The 20,902-nt window shown below is 37.0% G+C and overlaps 1 protein-coding gene across 3 annotated transcripts in view; it reads right to left on the minus strand.

Moving 5' to 3' along the window:
* The window catches only part of phkb (phosphorylase kinase, beta), a 167,795-nt gene that overhangs the window by 61,930 nt on the left and 84,963 nt on the right, over positions 1–20,902 (minus strand). For all 3 annotated transcript variants that reach the window (XM_039763121.1, XM_039763120.1, XM_039763122.1), the window contains 4 exons: positions 9,100–9,183; positions 8,541–8,645; positions 8,239–8,321; positions 7,642–7,732 (listed from right to left, as the gene is read on the minus strand). In XM_039763121.1, coding sequence (XP_039619055.1) covers positions 7,642–7,732; positions 8,239–8,321; positions 8,541–8,645; positions 9,100–9,183 — 363 coding nt within the window. The remainder of the gene's footprint in view (positions 1–7,641; positions 7,733–8,238; positions 8,322–8,540; positions 8,646–9,099; positions 9,184–20,902) is intronic.

A 20,902-nucleotide genomic window follows, 5' to 3' on the forward strand; every position in this document is an offset into this window, starting at 1 on the left:
CTGTGAGCCTTTAACAAGAAATTCTCTATGGCTTCTCTCTTAACCACTCTTCTTAATTTTCACTTGTGTCCTTCAGTATGTAATTTATGAAACAATGCTGCTGAATTATTTTGAATATCAGGATTAGGTCTGTATGTAGTCTTCCGTGCCAAAGATTAAAGAAATTTAATTCCTTGAGCCTCTCAGTACACCAACATGCAATACAGTTTTGTAAGCTATCTCTGACACCAATGGCTTCAAGTTGTAATACTAACTAGCCAACCCGTGGCGTACCATATGCTGCATAATCAGGCCGTTTTTTTTTTAAAGATTTTTAAGCACAGGGAGAAAATTAACATTTGAAAAATCGGTAATGTAATAAATCAGCAAGAAAAGCAACATTGTAACAATGCACGGAACAAACCAACACACAATCGTCCGTGACTGAAAACTGGCGGACCGCAATCGCTCATGTGCCCACCTCCAACTCGTCACTTGAGTCGTTGTCGTCTTTGCACAGTCCAGATACACCTGTGACTCACGTAGACTTTCCGTGTTCCTGCAGGAGCATCTAAGAAGACGCATGTTTGTCGCAGATGAAAATTGCTGTATGTAGCGTGTAAAACAGTTTGCTCTGGTGCACACGGTTGTGCGTTGTAACCGAAAACTCGGTTTTTAAAGACTGCTTACTTCATTGTGTTTTAACCTCAGGTGTAAAGGATTGTTTTAAGGATCCCATGGGATACCCCTTGCAAACCGTTTTACACACTGCATATGGCGATTCACCTCCGCCGTGGCTCCTTCCTGCGTGCGCCATAGGTGTCTTACTTGTCAGTGGCATAGTGAATCCACACCCCTTCTGGCGTGCTTTCCATGGGTGTCTTTCCTTAGTGAATTATATATATAGATCTCTAAAGCAGAACAATATCAAAACTGGTTTCTAAATACAGATAAATTATGTCACATGTTTTATCTTGTTTATAAGAGACATATACTGATTTGACAAAATTATTTTGATGCTTTCTGTTATGTAGTGTATTACTTTCATACATACTGTCTAATTTATTTCTAATTATAGTTCCCATAATATTTTGTAGAAGTAAAAATAATGGCTTATTAGTTACTTTAATCAATTATGTCCTTTTCTTAAATGATTAAATTTCTAGTCATCAGATGTGTCTCCTTTCTGAAGTGATTGCTGGAATACACTTAGTGAATGTTTATAATAACATCCTTTATTTCAGTAAGACTATTACAAACAACCTCACCAGTCCTGGATGTTTTATTAGTCTTCAATAAATCTAGCTCAAGAAACACATCTGACTCTTGTATCCTTTTAGTTTCACTTTTTTATAGTAATGCATTTAGTAATCTTCAGTATTCAAGTAATTTTTTTCAGTCTTATTATTTTATTTAGTTACTTGGATATATTTACTTTGGACCTGGATCACAATGTCACTGACATGACACAATCTAATATCTGAATTTGCATTGTTTCCATTTATACTTTTTGCATTTTAGGAGTTTTTCTGTGCCCACAAATCTGGTTTCCACAAGTACGTCTTTGGTTTGCATTTGTATGTCTTCAAAGATAATTTCAAAATAAGTCATGTGATCTTTGTTGATCTAAGGCTCAATAACATGTTCTTCTAGGGAGTCTTTATTATGAGAAAACACAAGGCCTAGACCGGCATTAATTCTTGTTGGTTCTAAGAGGAACAGGATGAATAAATAGTAATTTGTCTTGTTCATCATTTTAGATAGGTCTTCCATAATTCAATATGGAATCCTCATTGATAATTCCATATTTTTCCTTGCTCTATATGGCTAAATAATATCCTTTTATATGAAGTATCTGAATTAGGCGGCATATAAACTACATTCACCAAATGTCTGGGGTTCCTTCTTATTAACTTAACCCACAATGATTATGACATGTTTTTTTCTTTAACAGAGATCTTTTGAGCCTGAGTATTATTTCACATAATACTATAGACCCCTTTTTTCTTACAAGTCCATCTTTCCTGACAAATGTGTAGACAATGATATATTTCTCTCAAAGACTTTTAATAGAGGTACAGACATGTTTCAATAATTCTAATACCCATACTAATAGAGTTGCTGCTGCTATTATATTTTGCATCTTATACTGCTCATGTTTAGGGGTAAACATTTTGAAAGAGGAATTGTAAACGCTGTTCTTTTTGCTAAATTTTAACTGAGCTGGGTTGGTTGATCTACTTTTTTTTTTTACACTGCTAAAACCAAGACTAAATGTCCCTGAATACTTGTCTCTTTTTCTTGAGAACAAATTCATTTTGTCTGCAAATGTAGTTTTTTTATTATTAAAAAATTGTCTAATTGGTTTTAATTAATTCCTTATAGTGTAATTTATTAAATCAATTAAATTGACTATTAAAAAAATGCTGCTTTCTAAAGCCTGCTTTGTCATAAGTCAGTTTCTCAAACTACCGGATCTTAAAAAATGAATTTGTCTCTAGCAGAATAAAGAATAAACTCACAATTATAAAGTAAATCAGTCAGCCTGTTTTAACTATTTAATTATTACTCTACAGTTAATTCACTGGACAAAAATGGTAACTAGCCTTAAGGAGTATAAGCATATAATGGAAATCACTTCACTGGGTTATAAATAGGTTTAAAACTAATTTTAAAATTTTACTCCTGACATATGAAGGTATATGTGATGGTGTACAAAGTTTTAAATAATCTTGCTTTCTCCAGTATTTTGGAGTACCTGTCCACCTGCATTTCTAGACAGGTCCTTAGTTCTTCTAATAGCGGTCTGCTTATTACTCCAATAGCTAAGAATAAAAGCGTGTTGATGTGGCCTTTTGCTGTTATGCACCAAGAATCAGAATTTACTAATATAAATAATCCAGACTAACACCATGGATTACTTTAAAAAATGTATAAAAACACTTTTTAAATTTGTGTTTTTAGCAAACTACATTTTAGTTCTTCTCCTTATAGACTGTTCATGCATAGAATCATCATATTCTTAAATGAATTAATAATCATTATTAATCTTAACTTCTCTATGCCTTCTTTTCCGTTTTTTCTGTGGAGACTTTTTGAGAGTCCACCTCCTGATCAAAGCTCAATGCTGAAATGAAAGTGAATTCCCTAACTATCCACAAGACCCACAACATTGAATTGTCTAGGACAACCCCAAAAACATAATAAAGAACTACTCAAGTACATTTATGTTAGGGAGAATACTCAGTGGGGGCTGGGCAGTCTAATGTCTTTGCAACCCCTGCAGGTTTTGTTTTCTTTCCCTCAAGCCTCTCGGCTCTAGATTTTTTTTTCTGACCTCCCTGGCCATCTGCCCTTATTGGATTTGGCTTTAGAGACATAAAAACAATACTATACATATCAATCATATATCAATTTTATGCTAATGCATTTGGTTTATATTTTGTGTTTTATTTATTCAATATTATACTCTAATTTTCATGCATTTTATTTTTCTGGTAACAATTTATTTGACATTTTGTATAGCACTACATTGTGTGTATGAAAATGTGTTAAACAAATATTGTTATTGAATTTGCACTAGACTACACACCAGTAACATTTTTCGTCAATACATCCCACTCCTCTCCCTTTATTTCACCAATGCTGTTATAATAATCCTAGCTAACCACTGATCCTTTGGGTCAGTCCAGACCCTAAAAAGCCAATGTAAAATTCCTGTGTGTTATTTAACTGAGGCTGCCAACAATGTTTTCTCTTTTAATTTTAGTCCTCCTAACCAGATCCTTGTTATGTTACCATTTACGATACTTACATTTTATGTTATTTGCTTTCCAGAACTTCTTAATTTTTATGTATTGTTTTCATGTGATGATTCACACAAAGTTTTATTTATTTATCATTTTACTTTTTAAGAAAATTATCATAGGCAATAGTATATTAGGGTTATAATTTTTATTAAGTATAGTGAACATGTCTTGAGAAAACCTTGTTAATTGTTACAAAAGGTTACCAAAGATGTTTTTTTAAATTATATAAATGTAGCTGATGTTTGTGATTTTTTAACCTGTTGTGTGCATATACTATTCTTTCTTTTCTATGTTGATGCAGCTGAGAAGTCAGCTGTTTCCTTATGTAAATATAACTGAAGAAAACATAAAACCTTAAGTTAATTTTTTTCTGATATTAGTTTATTTGTAGTGATGTGGACATTGTACTGCTATCTACATTTTTATCATTTTACATTTTTTAACATGAAACAACACAAACTGCTTTAAAAAGAAATCATACTTAATGCCTATGAACTGCTTAATTCAACTTTTTTGACATATTGATACCATAAAAAGAGCTCTGATGCTCATCAGTGCTTTATTTGTAAGGTTTTAATATGCAGAATAGTATTTTTCTTAAATCATCAAGGAGTGCTTTTCAAAGCACATAACACCACAATCTAAAGATAAAAAGCAATACAAAAAAACTATAACTTCACTGTGACTCATTATGTATAACTGGGAAGAGTTTACAAATGTTATAAACTCCAAGAAATGTAGGATACTGACAGGTAATACTGACAAATGACACATGATTCAATACTGGACATACATGGCATTGAAGGGTCCGAAATATAAAAGTACCATGAACAAAACTTGGACGGACAGGGGAAAATCTTACTGAGTACAGTATATACAAAACACTACATAATGCAAAAATGTGTTGAGAGGTATGAGGTCTTTGCTTTTAAAAAAATTGTTTTATAGGCACTATTGTGATGTATACAGAGTATAGTGAACTTAATGCTTGCATGTGCTAATCAACATGTTGCCACTATCTAGTGTGTCATGATTAGTTTTATCACATCATTTTAAAACTACATTGGTTTTCCTTAAACCCCAAAAGAAGTATGTAGAGCATGAAGAGCATTCTTGAAAGTGGAAAAAAAAAACACCTTATAAATGTTCACTTTAAATATCAGTAACAATCACGTGTGTCAAAGCAGGTATGCATTGATTTCTAGATTAATAAATAATTTCTTGCTTTGGAGAATTTAAAAAACGTGAAAAAATAGAATAAGAATGCAAATAACATTAACAAAAGGGTAGTGGTCATTTCTGACATATAAAATAAAACAAGGAATGCAAGGATAAGATTAGGAGGAAGAGGTTTGCTATCAGTAACCAGTTCTCAATTTATAATGGTATTATCAAGTGATTTTATATATATAGTGCGAGGTACCGGCAGACCCCTCCAGCTGCATTGTGTGCTGAATCTCCATTAAAACAGGCAGTGGTGGTTGTCCTCTGCCAGTTCAACTGTAAGTTTGCAGGCTCACCGGGTAACCTGTCTGTTGCCAGATGGTTGATAAGGGGAACATTTAAAATAGTCCACTGACCTGGCCTTGCTCTCTTTTCTGTCTTCTCTCTTGTGCAGGAACGCTATCTGTTCTTTTAATCGGAGAATGGAACTAATGCAGGGAGCCTGTCAGTGTCTGTGCTTGTCTGCTGTGTGTGCTTAAGTGATAACTCCCGTTTGAATAAATGCTTTGAGAATGTTCCTGTCATCACAACAATAAAGCTGATTTTCTTAGAAACCTGGACTGACCTCCTACTCTCTTCAGCAAGTCAATATATCTAAGGGCTGAGAATCAATTAAAAACAATTAACTAATTAATTGCATAAATGTATGTAATTAATTGCGATTAACTGCATCTAACATTAAAACAAGTAATTATAAAATTAAAACATAAATCATGACATAAATACATACTTAAACACAAAATTAATTTAGAATCAACATAATGGAATTTAAAAACAATGAACTTAAACCTCAACATTAAACTAACCACTACTTGAGCAAGTACAACCTGAATTTGAATACCTTCCTAAAAAGCAAGTTGAACAGAAGAAAATAAGAAAATGAGGCCAATGTATTAATTCTCAAATTGGCATAGCATATTAAAAGTCAAAGTAAATTAAGTGATCGAAACTACTGTTGACATTGAATGCACTCCTGAAGACTGATTTAATTGAAAGAATATGCATCTCTTAAATGGGCACACATTAAAACTTGTGTTAAAATTCCACAAATACTATCCTCAATTTTTCAATGCCATCAACAATTTGATAATTACACAAGTGTTCTAAACTGGTGTGCCATGGAAATAACAGTGTTGTACTCCTGGTTCCTGACCTGAGAAAGAGACATGCTTCTCAGGTGGTTGAGATTTGTCTGAGGAGGACAGAATTATCTAGAAAAGGCAAAATAAAAGCAGCTCTGTGACTGCTGTTTTGCATACAAAGTACTTATGGAGCACTTTAGCAGCCAGGTGACTTGACAGAGGTCCATCTGCATGGGTACATGTTTGCCAGTGACTCTTGCAGAGCTGAGAGCCAGTGAGCATACGAGATGACTCTGATCCTGGGTCAGTTGAGTGAGGCAAAGAGAGGACTGCCTGTATGAGCAGGCAAGAGGATGAAGCAGCTGGGAAATGCGTCCAAAGTGCTCACTAAATGCTGTGTCTGTGAACAGCAATCTCCAAAATGCTATTTTTGCCGTTCCCTGTCCCTTCCCTTTGGACAGTTTAGCATGTCTAAGAGTTTTAATGCTTTTTTGGTTGGTAGAATTGTTATGTGCTTTGGGATTATTTGGGTTACAAAAAGTGTGCCAGCACAGAAAAAAAGTTTAAAAACACTGCTCTACCTACACCTTTGCTCATGACTCGCTAAAAAAGATCTCTGTAGCTGATACCTTGTTTAAAAACTGACACAGTGCATTACTTGGATGGTTATGTTGCATTCTTTGCATAGATTAGTGAAAATACTGCAAACTGGAATAATGAGTAGGGATAATCATTACACTTCTAATTTGTAAAATTTGGTCATTATATTAGGGCAATCAGCACTGTAAGCTACCTGGTAGACTGGCGAGTTAAATACAGAAGTACTAGAGACTTATTTTGGTTTTAGTGCCACTCAAATTATTTAGCACTTATATGATATGACATTGATTTGATATTCTTATAGAATCATAAAATGAGAAAAAAAAAAGAAAAACAGTGTTATTTTGATTGTCACAACTTTTTTCTGTTGCACCAGGACTGCCATAAAGAGGTCTCTCCCCCTTTCCTCCCACTCCCTTGCACCTATGTGATTATGCATAAATCAAGAAAATGAACACCGGTTGTAAGTATTGACATGTGGCGTATTGTTATGAAGTACATAAAATGAAATGTTAAAACTTTAAATAAAAATTTTATTTAATAAAATTTGTAAAGGTATGTAATTCTTTAGGTAGACTCCTAACTTTTTTGTATTATTTTTTCGAAATGTTAAAAAAAAAAAAATTACATGAAAATGCCATCATGACCAAAGCACTGCCTGAGCCGTTTGCCTCATTGCTTGCCCTGCATGCAACAATATTTTTTAATACATAAAAAAAGCCACAATATTTGCAAAAACAAATACTTTAACACTCCCAGGTCTAATATACACACACATATATATATATATATATATATATATATATATATATATATATATATATATTGTCTAATATAATAAATAATAACATTCTTTAACCCGATTAATTATAAAAAAAAAGTCTGTAAAAGTTGCCCATCATTTAAGAAAACTTTTTCCACAAAGCATAACATTAAAATTTTCTTACCTGTAATCGGTCAACATGAACCTTGACTCCTCCAATATTTCCCTTTTTGAAGGAAGCAAGCATGTCTAAAATTGGATTAAACCGACTGCCCCTATTAATATTTTAAAAATGAAAAGAACTGTTAATGAGACAGTATCATCTTCAGAAGAAAATACCTTTATAGATGACTGATCATACTTTAGAATTTTTGATTCTGAAAATACATAACTGCGACAATCACCAGCAACCAACTTTAGTTATTGCTGTAATGTAAAATAAGAAAATATTCACATCACAGTGACTGACCCATAGAGATTTATTTTTTACAGATTTATATCCTTCTGAAATTGCTGGTCTCCTGTTCTTATTTGTCCTTTATCATTTTTCCATACCTTTGCAATTCACTTATTGCTGTATTAACAAATAACTTTAATGTTGTTTTGCATCTCACATATCTGTAATGTTCATTAAATTTTAGTAAAAAGTAAATTAATTGAAAAATTATACTATATATATTGTAGTCATTTCTTTAGTATTTAACTTTGTTTTCTAAAAATAAAACCTTCATTATATTATTATATATTATATAAAACTGAGGAAAACAGCACATCAAAGTACCTTATGTTATCTTCCCGAATCAGAACCAGAAAAAGGGGGCGTCCATGCATTCTCCAATACTGTTTGATAAACTGCAATGCATTCTGGAGAGACATTTATAATAGATGCTTAATTTGCCAAGGAAAAAAAGCAATTTCCTGATAGGTGCAGTTTACAGAATGTTGTGTTTGAAAACATGTACAGTAAGTATCTTGTACTGTATGTATACACACACACAAGAATATATACAAACAAACACAAACATGCATACACAGTGCCTATTTAAACAGAATAAAAAATCCTTTTTACCCACTTGCACTTACCTTGATATCATCAATCAGCAACATGACATCTTGGGACATGTAGAAGTCACTTAAATCAAAGACAATTGGGTAGCAGACTACTGTCTTTCCAAGAATTCTATAAATCTTAAGGGAGAAAGGAAAAAAATGGAACAAACAGACTGTTAACTGAGTTAGCAATGAAAGATAAATTACATACTATCAATCTATCTAGATATACAGATATATCTTTTGTGATAGAAAATAAAATAAATTTCACCTGATGATGATGTAACAGATACATCTAGATACATGGATGTTTTAAAAGTTCACGGTTTATAATTATTTACATTCTAGAAACTGTCTCCGAGCATAGCCAATTTGTTGTCAAAGTCTCACATCTTCACATTTTAAACTTTACCATGAAAAGTAAAGTGAATGCAAAAAAATCTCAAGATAAATGATAAAGTAAAATGTTAAAATGGGGAAAAAAAGTGTTTTGAACAGGCAATATCGCCATCACAATAACAATGTAAATTAAGGGTATTGAAGAAAACTCATCTGCATAACAATAAAGACCATGTTACGAAAGGTGACTAACCTTAGATGTTCCAATACAGCCAACAGGTCTTTCTGGTCGTCCAGACAATCCCAGCTTTTGATTTACTGCAAGATGACGATATGCCTGAAAAAAAAAAATTTTTGGAAACTAATATAAGCACTGTTAACTGAGTGAAATTATGTATCTTTAAGATAAAACAAAAGAAACATTTCTGAAGTATTGGATTCACAGGCACTTTATTTATTAACATTAAGAGAATAATTTGCACAAAATACTGCTGCTTAACTGTTACCATAAGCAGTTTTCTGTCTAGGATGTATAAATGAAAATGATACAAAAATGAAGGCAATATAGACATTCTAATTACTTTAGAACTCTGCTTAACAATTCATTTTATTACTTTCGGAATTATTGTACTAAAAGTAAATAATTTAAGTGAATAACTAAAAGTATATATATATATATATATCTCTATATACAGTAATTCCTCCTCGATCGCGGGGGTTGCGTTCCAGAACCCCCCGCGATAGGTGAAAATCCACAAAGTAGAAACCATGTTTGTATGGTTATTTTTATATATTTTATGCCCTTATAAACTCTCCCACACTGTTAACATTATTAGAGCCCTCTAGACATGAAATAACACCCTTTAGTCAAAAGTTTAAACTGTGCTCCATGACAAGATAGAGATGACAGTTCTTTCTCACAATTAGGAATGCAAACATATCTTCTCTTCAAAGGAGCGCCGTCAGGAGCAGAGAATGTCAGAGAGAGCGAGAGCGTAACAGAAAAGCAAACAATCAAAAAATCAATACGTGCTGTTGGGCTTTTAGGTATGCGCACCGCGATAAAGCAGCCGCAACAGAAGGGAGCAATGTGAAGGTAGTCTTTCAGCATTTTTAGAGTAGCGTTCGTATCTTCTAGGCAAACAGCCCCTCTGCTCACACCCCCTCCGTCAGGAGCAGAGAACATCAGAGAGAGTGACAGAGACCAAGAAAAGCAAACAATCAAGCACCGCTCGGGAAGCACATCGCATATCATTGAGAAGTTTTATTTAATACGTAATACATGCTCTGATTGGGTAGCTTCTAAGCCATCTGCCAATAGCGTCCCTTGTATGAAATCAACTGGGCAAACAAACTGAGGAAGCATGTACCATAAATTAAAAGACCCATTGTCCGCAGAAATCCGTGAACCAGCAAAAAATCTGTGATATATATTTAGATATGCTTACATTTAAAATCCGCGATAGAGTGAAGCCGCGAAAGTCGAAGCGCGATATAGAGAGGGATCACTGTACACACACCTCTTTATTTATCTTTGTATTGTGCAGGGTGCTGAAAAGATACATGAACACAATGTACCAGCAATCTGGTGCTACAGTGTATTATGGGACAAAGCTAAAACACTTTCACAAATAAAACAAAAAAAAAGGAATAGGCAAAATGACAGTGATATCATACAGTATATAACCACTAGATTCCTCATTATGGTATCTTTAGTAAAAAGTTTTTTTTAAATCGCAAATATGATCTTGCTGATTGTGGGAGGATGGATTTAAATGCGACCTGCAATGTGTTGGTCACTGCAATATGTCAGATACTTCTAAGATAAGCTTTGGCTCTTTCTGACACTTAGTACTCTTCATAAAATGAACTGATGAATGGATTAATGGTGACTCACTTATTTTAAAGCATAGCTTTAATTAGTACAGTGTATTACTATATAATACTGTGAAATAAAATAAACAGTTTTGCTGAGGGGGTTACTGATCACAATTACAGGTGGGAGGAGAAGACGCACCGACACTGTTACCCATGTGATGCTCTGATGTAACGCTTACCTAAGTCCCACCTAAAATGTTGTCAGAGTAATGCTCAGGACTTAAGCTAACAGCACTTTTACAACCCGAGTGGTTCTTGGTTCTATTGTTTACACAAGAAGCATCTGTACTGTTGCCAGAGTGACACTCGGGACTAATGCCTTTATCATGGTTTTTGCAGCTTGAGTAACGCTCAGGTCTAACACTAAGGAGGTTATAGGAGAGAGAGTAGACAGGAGCGAATGAGTGTAGGTGAAAGTGGCAGAGACAGAGAGAAGGCAAACAGCCAGAAGGACGTCTTAATTGATTTATGTATTTAATTTTAACCTCTATGTTAACACTGTTCCCTTTTGGATTATTTATTTAGTAGAATATTTGCACTTCACTTTTGAACACTGTCTGTTTTGATTTGCTTTAATAAAAGCACTCAAGCACTTTTTCGTCATCCCCCTTCTTAGTTTGTGTGTTTGTCCTCATCTGCCAGCTCATTCCAGTCATAACTATCAACGGTGTTGTTTTCACTAGGCTCTCAAAATAGAAGACACAGCATGGAGGTGACCCACACAGTCACAACCTGAACATCTCTGACACTCCCCTGCTGTGTGTACGCTGGTGGGGGAGCTGTGCAATTTAGGAAAGGCAGACATGGGGGTGCAATGAGTAGGGGAACTTCCCCCAATGTATGGAAGGAAGAACCAGTGCAAAGGTATGCAATCCTCAATTACACCACTTTACTTCCTGTCAGGACTCCATGTGGCAAAAGGTGTGCAGGGTGACGAGACACAGCAGGAAGTTACATCACTTTTGATGGAACAATGGCTGAACATTGGAGGAGGACTCGGGATTGAGAAGTTGAGTCTTAGACAGAACGTCACCCCTGACCTTGCCGTGAATGGCTCTACCAGGAGTACATGACTACTGAGGGCAACGCTCAGGGTATCAATGATCATGCAAACAACTCTGCCATATTACAGTGCCGACTCAGTGGAGGAACAAAATATAAGACTAAACTTGTGATCATGTTTTACTATGTCCATCTAGGTAACAGACTAACACTGGCCATGGCTGTTGAATCAAACGATGGACTTTCCTAGATCATATGAAGACACTAGCTTAATTTAAAATCAGTAAATATATACTGCATGACATAATGCTTATCCAAAGGAAAAGTATTCCTTTTTGGTGTCCATAGTTTCAAGATGGGCCATCTTTTCTTGCTAGTATAGAAGAATATATATGGGAGTATTTCAGATATGGATAACGAGAATGAATGTTTGAACTATATGGCTTATTTATTGAGAATTTAGAACAAGTCACTCAACTCAAGCTTACAGTGAGCTTGCCAAATTAATTATATGTTTTCATCAAAACAGAAGTCAATTCTGCTATTGCCAGTAAATAAAATATGCATTTCTTAAAAAAAAAAGCTTTGAAAATTAATAAAACAATGAGGAAGCAAAAGATGGAGCTATTCCAGCTATTCAGGAAGATAAATAATAATAAATTGATCAGAATATACTTTTCCAATACAATATTTAAAGTTGAAATGACAGATGTAAGAAATAAAAATGAACCCTCAAAAAAAATTATACTGCTAGCAAAATGTCAAAACATTATATTAAGAGGGTTATAAACAGAAAGCAAAATTTCATGAGTGTTAAGAATAATACATACATTCAGACACTGATAGCAGTTTTATCTTGATTACATACTACATGTGTCTGCTGTGAAATTTGGTTTGCACAACATGCTCTGTTTGTATATATACAGTATGTATATACAGTGCATATATATATATATATATATATATATATATATTTTCTTTTTTTTTTCTTTTTGAGCAAATAGGTTCCGAGTTCCAAAATCCCTTAAAGCCCCTTGCATAATACATCCAACGCTCTCACCCACACACTGCAGCAAGAGAATAAATCAGCTCAAAAATGAACTGGCTCTGTCAAGATGTAGAGGTTTATTTAGAACATTAAAAAATCCACTATGTATCACACGAGCAAAAATAAGTCTTTCTGATAAACCAAGAAAAAAATCTTTAATAAGAAGGTACTCATGTCATTTTGTCAAATTTATCAATCTCCACACCTTGTAATTATAACAAGCTCAGATATGGAGACTAGCTTTACACATACAGTGTTTTCTTTGCATTGTATGAAAATACAGCACAAAATCATAAGCAGAAGTTTTTAAAAATCTACATAAATATACTAATCTTATTAATAGATTATGTTTTATTGTTTAGAATGAAAACATGTAGTACTTAACAATTTGTAGATTACTAGAAAAAAATAATATCTATGTACTGTTTTAAACAATAAAAAATTCTTGTGAGGAATGAACATGTGATATGGCACATTGTGGCTGGATCAAGCCAAGAATAAGGAGCACAGACTGGGAAAGCTGCCATCTATCATGTTCGCTTTTTCCCACATCAAATCGATGCTTGCTGTCTACTTCGTATAATGACAGTATATCACAATATCAAGCACTTGGCATATGTTGTGCAGAACTGCACCATGTATTACAAGTAAAGGAAAACATAACAGGTTATAAACACTGATTTCTCATGAACTGTTAATGCCCTTTCACTTAGGGCAAGCCAAGCAAATCCGACAAGTCTGCGATCAAATTGTTGTTAACTACTGATGTAAATAACAAATATATTCCAAATGCTGGCCTCTGTTTAGAAAATGATCCCCTCGATTAACAGGGAAAGATGCTGTGTCTTACTGAGCCTTCCACAAAAAATGGGAGAAATTTCATTGCTGACAATATGTTCAAATCACTTTCACTGGCAAATAAGAAATTTCCCAAAATGATATGCATGCTCCATAGTAGCCTCAGCCTTTGATAGGCAAAACAAGAGTCATTCCAGTCAGGGAAATGGAGAAGGTTGCAGACACAATGCTAGGTGAGACACTATAAACTCTCACTCTCATTGTAAACTTTAGGGACCTCTTAATCTGCGGTTAATTTTGGAGAATCTAGGTGAATAGAATAAGCAAACTTGCTTGGCAAATTAGCCTGTTTTTTTTTGCATTTGTTCTAACCTGGTTGGGGTAATTTTAAGCTTCATGAGATGTCTGGAAGCCTCAAATAGGATGAAATACCAAACGGTGTTTATTTACTATCTAGTTTGATAATGGGTCCATTTCAGACATGCAGACCAATTCATGTTTCATATATATTAAATGCAGAAAAACAACATTTCACTAAGAGTTACAGCAAATGTCATTAAAATTAGCAGCCTCATTATGTAAAAATAAGAATACGGGTTAACCACTTAATAGACAATTTCTTGGAAGACATCATCTGTCAATATGACCTTTTGAATTATTTACACCAAACTACAAACCCTACGGACTTCAAAAAAGAGCCTACACTCAGAAAAACAGCAGAGGAAAGTATTGAAAATGACAGACATTTTTATATGTCCTAATGCTTACTGTGTAGACACTATTTATTTGAATAACATTACTATCACGTCAAGTTTGGATGTACAGAAAACAGCAAGCTAATGGGGGGGTGGGGTGGGGGGATGTTAGGGAATCTATCAAGTGGAATGGTGGGTGACTGTTGGAGAGAACTGGGAAGCAATCCCGTTACATTGCTAAGGCACATAGTTGTAATTACATCTTCTTGATTAAATGATTTTTCCGGAATGAAAATTGCATGTTGTAGGAATGCTCCGATCAATTTTTGCTGATTGGAATAAGACAATCACAAAAAACAATATTTTTAGCCCATGCTTTTCTAAGCTTTACAGTAATTTAGTTATAGTGCCAGGTGTTCAGGTAGGTGAGACAACTCGTCTTTTTTTTTCCTTTTGCAGCAAACCTCCTGCAGTGTAAACAAACAGCAGCAAGTGGAAGCTTGTTTTATTAGTGAAAGAGAGGCAATTGGACTTTTAGAGTTTAAAGTTGTCCTCTGCAAATGGACAATTGGCAAGAAAAGATAGTTTACGGAATTCAGACATTTCATTTTTGTCTTTTAACTTAAATGAACACTGTTTGAGTTTGGACAGCATGCTTGTTTAAAATGCAGATGCTTACACTTTTACATCAATTCCAATGAAATTGGGACGTTGTGTAAAGCATAAATAAAAACAGAATACAATGACTTAAAAATCCTTTTCAACCTATATTCAATTGAATACACTACGAAGACAAGATATCTAATGTTTAAACTGAAAAACTTTACTGCGGTTTTCTTCACTCATTTTGAATTTGATGCCTGCAACACGTTCCAAAAAAGCTGGGACAGAGGCAGCAAAAGACTGGGAAAGTTGAGGAATGTTCAAAAACACCTGTTTTGAACATTCCACAGGTGAACAGGTTAATTGGAAACAGGTGTTTGTCATGATTGGGTATAAAAGGAGCATCCCCAAAAGGCTCAGTCGTTCACAAGCAAGGATGGGGGCAAGGTTCACCACTTTGTGAACAACTGCGTGGGCAAATAGTCCAGCAGTTAAAGAACAACGTTTCTCAACATACAATTGCAAGAAATCTAGGGATTTCATCATCTACTGTACATAATATCATCAAAAGATTCAGAGAGTCTGGAGAAATCCCTGCACGTAAGCGGCAAGGCCGAATACCAACACTGGATGCCCGTGACCTTCGATCCCTCAGGCGGCACTGCATTAAAAACCGATATCATTCTGTAAAGGATATTACCACATGGGCTCAGGAATACTTCAGAAAACCATTGTCAGTTAACACAGTTTATCGCTACATCTACAAGTGCAAGTTAAAACTCTACCATGTAAAGCGAAAGCCATATATCAACAACACCCAGAAACGATGCCGGCTTCTCTGGGCCCGAGCTCATCTGAAATGGACTGACGCAAAGTGGAAAAGTGTGCTGTGGTTTGACGAGTCCATAATTCAAATTGTTTTTGGAAATCATGGACGTTGTGACATCCGGGCCAAAGAGGAAAAGGACCATCCGGATTGTTATCAGCGCAAAGTTCAGAAGCCAGCATCTGTGATGATATGGGGGTGTGTTAGTGCCCATGGCATGGGTAACTTGCACATCTGTGAAAGCTCTATTAATGCTGAAAGGTACATACAGGTTTTAGAGCAACATATGCTGCCATCCAAGCGACGTCTTTTTCAGGGACATCCCTGCTTATTTCAGCAGGACAATGCAAAGCCACATTCTGCATGTGTTACAACAGCATGGCTTCGTATTAAAACAGTGCGGGTACTAGACTGGCCTGACTGCAGTCCAGACCTGTCTCCCATTGAAAATGTGTGGCGTATTATGAAGCTCAAAATACGACAATGGAGAACCCGGACTGTTGAGCAACTGAAGCTGTACATCAAGATTTAAATAAAAAGAATTGTAGCTTCATTGATGCCGTAATGGCATCCTACAGCGGTGTAGCTTTTCCCATCCTTCAACATATCCAAAACGTTGACCTTTTTGGCAATCTTTAACATCTTCCATTGGCGCTTGAGCACGGCCCCTGAAGCAGCAGCAGGAGCAGATTATTTTGGAGCCTTAATGAAGGGCTTGACTATGCACAAAGATAAACACAAAAGAGCACACAAGAGTTAACTCTTTACACAGTGAAACACGTTGATGCTGAATGAGCGAGACAAGACTTCCTGGTTAACACTGCATTCAGCACACAGGAACTTAACTGTGTGCTCTGATTGGTTAGCTTCTCAGTCATCCGCCAATAGCGTCCCTTGTATGAAATCAACTGGGCAAACCACCTGAGGAAGCATGTACAGGAAGTAAAAAGACACATTGTCCGCAGAACTCGCGAAGCAGCGAAAAATCCGCGTTATATATTTAGTTATGCTTACATATAAAATCCACGATAGAGTGAAGCCGCGAAAGTCGAAGCGCGATATAGCGAGGGATTACTGTATCTATATATATATATATATACTGTATATAGCAAAATCCCCACGCTTCACAGCGGCGAAGTACTGCTTTTAAATTTTTATTAAGAAGAAAAGAAAACCTTTTTAAACTGAGGGAAAATATACCAATAAAGGATCTCTTTGTATATCATGTTGTCAGTTCAGCACTCCAGTTGTAATATAACCAAGCTGTGCAAGCTTACTCTTGAGAATGCAACGTATAGTTGTCCAGGAGAAAAGTAATCTTGCCTCAAATCAATGGCAACCTTTTGTAGGGTCTGTTCCTGAGACTTATTAATTGTCATCGCGAAGCAGAGCCTTACTGGAAACTGGAGGCATTTGAATTGAAATGGGAGATCAGAGGTTATAACGGGGATGCGAGGAATACATTCAGATTCTGGAGAAACTCTAGAGACAGCGTGTGTATTAACTTGTGGATTTTTCTGTGTGTATTTGGTGGCAGCGTGACGAAGTTCCTTCCGCAAGACCACGTTAGCTGTTGAGCTCAGCTCGGAGCGAAATGAAGTGAATCGGATAGGAGATGATGATGTGACTCCCCCACCCGCCTTAACTGTCAATCCCTCCACAAACACAGTCTCTCGGATTGTGATGTCCACGGCTTTATTTAATGTTAGCTCAGACTCGGCACTTAAAAGTTTCTCTCGCACTTTTGCTGAGTTTGAGCCAAACATTATTCTATCCCTGACGATCTCAGCTCTCCTTTATATAAATCAGTAAAGGAGAGGTGGATCATTTTGACCTGGTCATTTTAAAAGTAGCTTGCAAGCCGAAAAAGTATGGGCACCCCTGACATAGATCGTTGTAGACACAGGACACACATGAAATGCATGTGTTCCAAATAACGATATAGCATTTATAAAAGGTGTGATTTTGCTTGACTTCTCACTCTATACAACTCCAAGCAACTGACAAGCAGGTCCAGGGCTGCTTCCTGTACAAGCCCCTTGAGCTAGAATTTGGATTAAGCCAGCGAAACCAAAGTGGCAAGTATTGTCTTAATGAGAGAACTCGAAACTGGCTTGAAAGCAGTGACATTTCTGCCCTATTTAAGAAAAGTATAAAAATGTAGCCACCTTAATTTAATAAAAAGAAAGCCTGCAAACAAACATTTTAAATATATAGACATGTTAGTTTTACAATCATATCACTGTACACCTCAGGTCTCAAAATGTTAATACAAATACCTAAATTAATAAGCTTGTTGAGCAAAGATCAAAGACAGCATTAAAAATGAGGAAATACTTTGCAATTAGTTGTAAAATTAATCATTAAACCAAAAACTGGCATGAAGTTAGTAGATGCTTTGCATTGGTATCATGCATTATTTCTACATTTAGCTCATTTACAATATTAGATAGATAGATAGATACTTTATTAATCCCAAGGGGAAATTCACATAATCCAGCAGCAGTATACTGATACAAAGAAACAATATTAAATTAAATAGTAATAAAAATGAAAAAATTAAAAAAAAAAATAAATAAAATTAATGTTAGCATTTACTCCCGGGTGGAATTGAAGAGTCGCATAGTGTGGGGAGGAGCGATCTCCTCAGTCTGTCAGTGGAGCAGGACAGTGACAAAAGTCTGTCACTGAAGCTACTCCTCTGCCTGGAGATGACACTGTTAAGTGGATGCAGTGGATTCTTCATGATTGACAGGAGTTTGCTTAGTGCCCGTCGCTCTGCCACAGATGTTAAACTGTCCAACTTTAATCCTACAATAGAGCCTGCCTTCTTAACAAGTTTGTCCAGGCGTGAGGTCTTTCATCTTTATGCTGCCACCCCAGCACACCACCGCATAGAAGAGGGCACTCGCCACAACCGTCTGGTAGAACATCTGCAGCATCTTATTGCAGATGTTGAAGGATGCCAACCTTCTCAGAAAGTATAGTCTGCTCTGACCTTTTTTACATAGAGCATCAGTATTGGCAGTCCAGTCCAATTTGTCATCCAGCTGCACTCCCAGATATTTATAGGTCTGCACCCTCTGCACACAGTCACCTCTGATGATCACAGGGTCCATGAGGGGCCTGGGCCTCCTAAAATCCACCACCAGCTCCTTGGTCTTGCTGGTGTTAAGGTGTAAGTGGTTTGAGTCGCACCATTTAACAAAGTCTTTGATTAACTTTCTGTACTCCTCCTCCTGCCCACACCTGATGCAGCCCACAATAGCAGTGTCATCAGCGAACTTTTGCGTGGCAGGACTCGAGTCATATTGGAAGTCTGATGTATATAGATTGAACAGGACGGAGAAAGTACAGTCCCCTCGGCCCCTGTATTGCTGAACACAATGTCAGACCTGCAGTTCCCAAGGCACATATTGAGGTCTGTCTGTAAGATAGTCCACAATCCATGCCACCAGGTGTGAGTCTACTCCCATCTCAGTCAGCTTGTCTCTAAGGAGCAGAGGTTGGATGGTGTTGAAGGCGCTAGAGAGTCCGAAAACATAATTCTTACAGCACCACTGCCTCTGTCCAGGTGGGAGAGGGATCGGTGTAGCATATAGATGATGGCATCCTCCGCTCCCACCTTCTCCTGGTATGCGAACTGCAGAGGGTCAGGGCGTGGGGACCTGTGGCCTCAGGTGGTGAAGCAGCAGCGCTCCATGGTCTTCATCAGATGTGACGTCAGAGCAACAGGCGGAAGTCATTCAGCTCACTAGGGCGTGATACCTTTGGGACAGGGGTGATACAAGATGTTTTCCAAAGCCTTGGGACTCTCCCTGTTCCAGGCTCAGGTTGAAGATGCGCTGTAGAGGACTCCCCAGTTCCAACGCACAGGCCTTCAGCAGTCGTGGCGATACACCATCTGGACCGCTGCTTTGCTGGCACAAAGTCTTTTCAGCTCTCTGCTCACATGGGCTGCTGTAATTGTGGGTGGGGATGTCTCACCTATGCTGGTATCAGCAGAAGGATGGTTGGAGGATGCAGTACTCGAGGTGAGAGTGGGTTACTGTGATCAAACCTATTAAAGAAGTTGTTCATTTGGTTTGCTCTCTCCACGTCTGTCTTGATGGTGGCACCCCGCTTCGAGCTGCAGCCAGTGATAATCTTCATCCCATCCCACACTTCCTTCATGCTGTTGTTCTGCAACTTCTGCTCCAGCTTTTTCCTGTACTGCTCTTTCGCCGCCCTGAGCTGGACTCGGAGTTCCTTCTGCACGCACTTGAGCTCATGCTGATCACCACCTTTAAAAGCCCTTTTCTTCTGGTTCAAAAGGCCCTTGATGTCACTTGTAACCCATGGGTTGTTGTTAGCATAGCAGCATACTGTTCTTACTGGAACTACAATGTCCATACAGAAGTTGATGTAATCAGTTGTGCATTCAACAGCCTCTTCAATGTTCTCACTATGTGACCCAAGCAATATATCCCAGTCTGTAGTTCAAAAGCAGCCTCTCAGAGCCTGCTCTGCCTCAGGGGACCACTTCTTGAATGAGCGTGTAGTTGTAGGTAGCGCCCTCACTCTTGGTTTGTATTGAGGCTGATGCAGAACCAGGTTATGATCTGCTTTCCCAAGCGCAGGCAGCGGGGTGGCGCTGTATGCGTCTTTAACGTTGCATACAGTAGGTCGATAGTCCTGTTTCCCCGAGTGTTACAATCCACATACTGGGAGAAGGCAGGTAATGTTTTGTCCAGCGTTACATGGTTAAAGTCTCCAGCGATTAGCACAAGTGCCTCAGGGTGCTGCGTTTGTAACTTAGCAACTGCGGAATGGATGATGTCACTCGCCATCTTCGCGTTCGCTTGAGATAAAATGATTAAAGATAAATGCGGTGGGTTGGCACCCTGCCCAGGATTGGTTCCTGCCTTGTGCCCTGTGTTGGCTGGGATTGGCTCCAGCAGACCCCCCGTGACCCTGTATTCGGATTCAGCGGGTTAGAAAATGGATGGATGGATGGAAAATGAATGGCACAACCCTATGATGAAGCAACTCAGCTTCAGTTTTTTAATGTCAAAAGACAGCACTCACTGGATATTGTTCAAATGTGTATTTTCTTTCCATGTAACCCAAAAAATAACTCTTTCCTAAGCCCCCTTTAATCAAAACAAACATCTGAATCCATTTCATTGTTTTTCACAACGTTGCAGATAAACAGTGGATGCAGGGG

Source organism: Polypterus senegalus, chromosome 9, assembly GCF_016835505.1.
Source record: "Polypterus senegalus isolate Bchr_013 chromosome 9, ASM1683550v1, whole genome shotgun sequence".
Lineage (NCBI taxonomy): Eukaryota > Metazoa > Chordata > Cladistia > Polypteriformes > Polypteridae > Polypterus > Polypterus senegalus.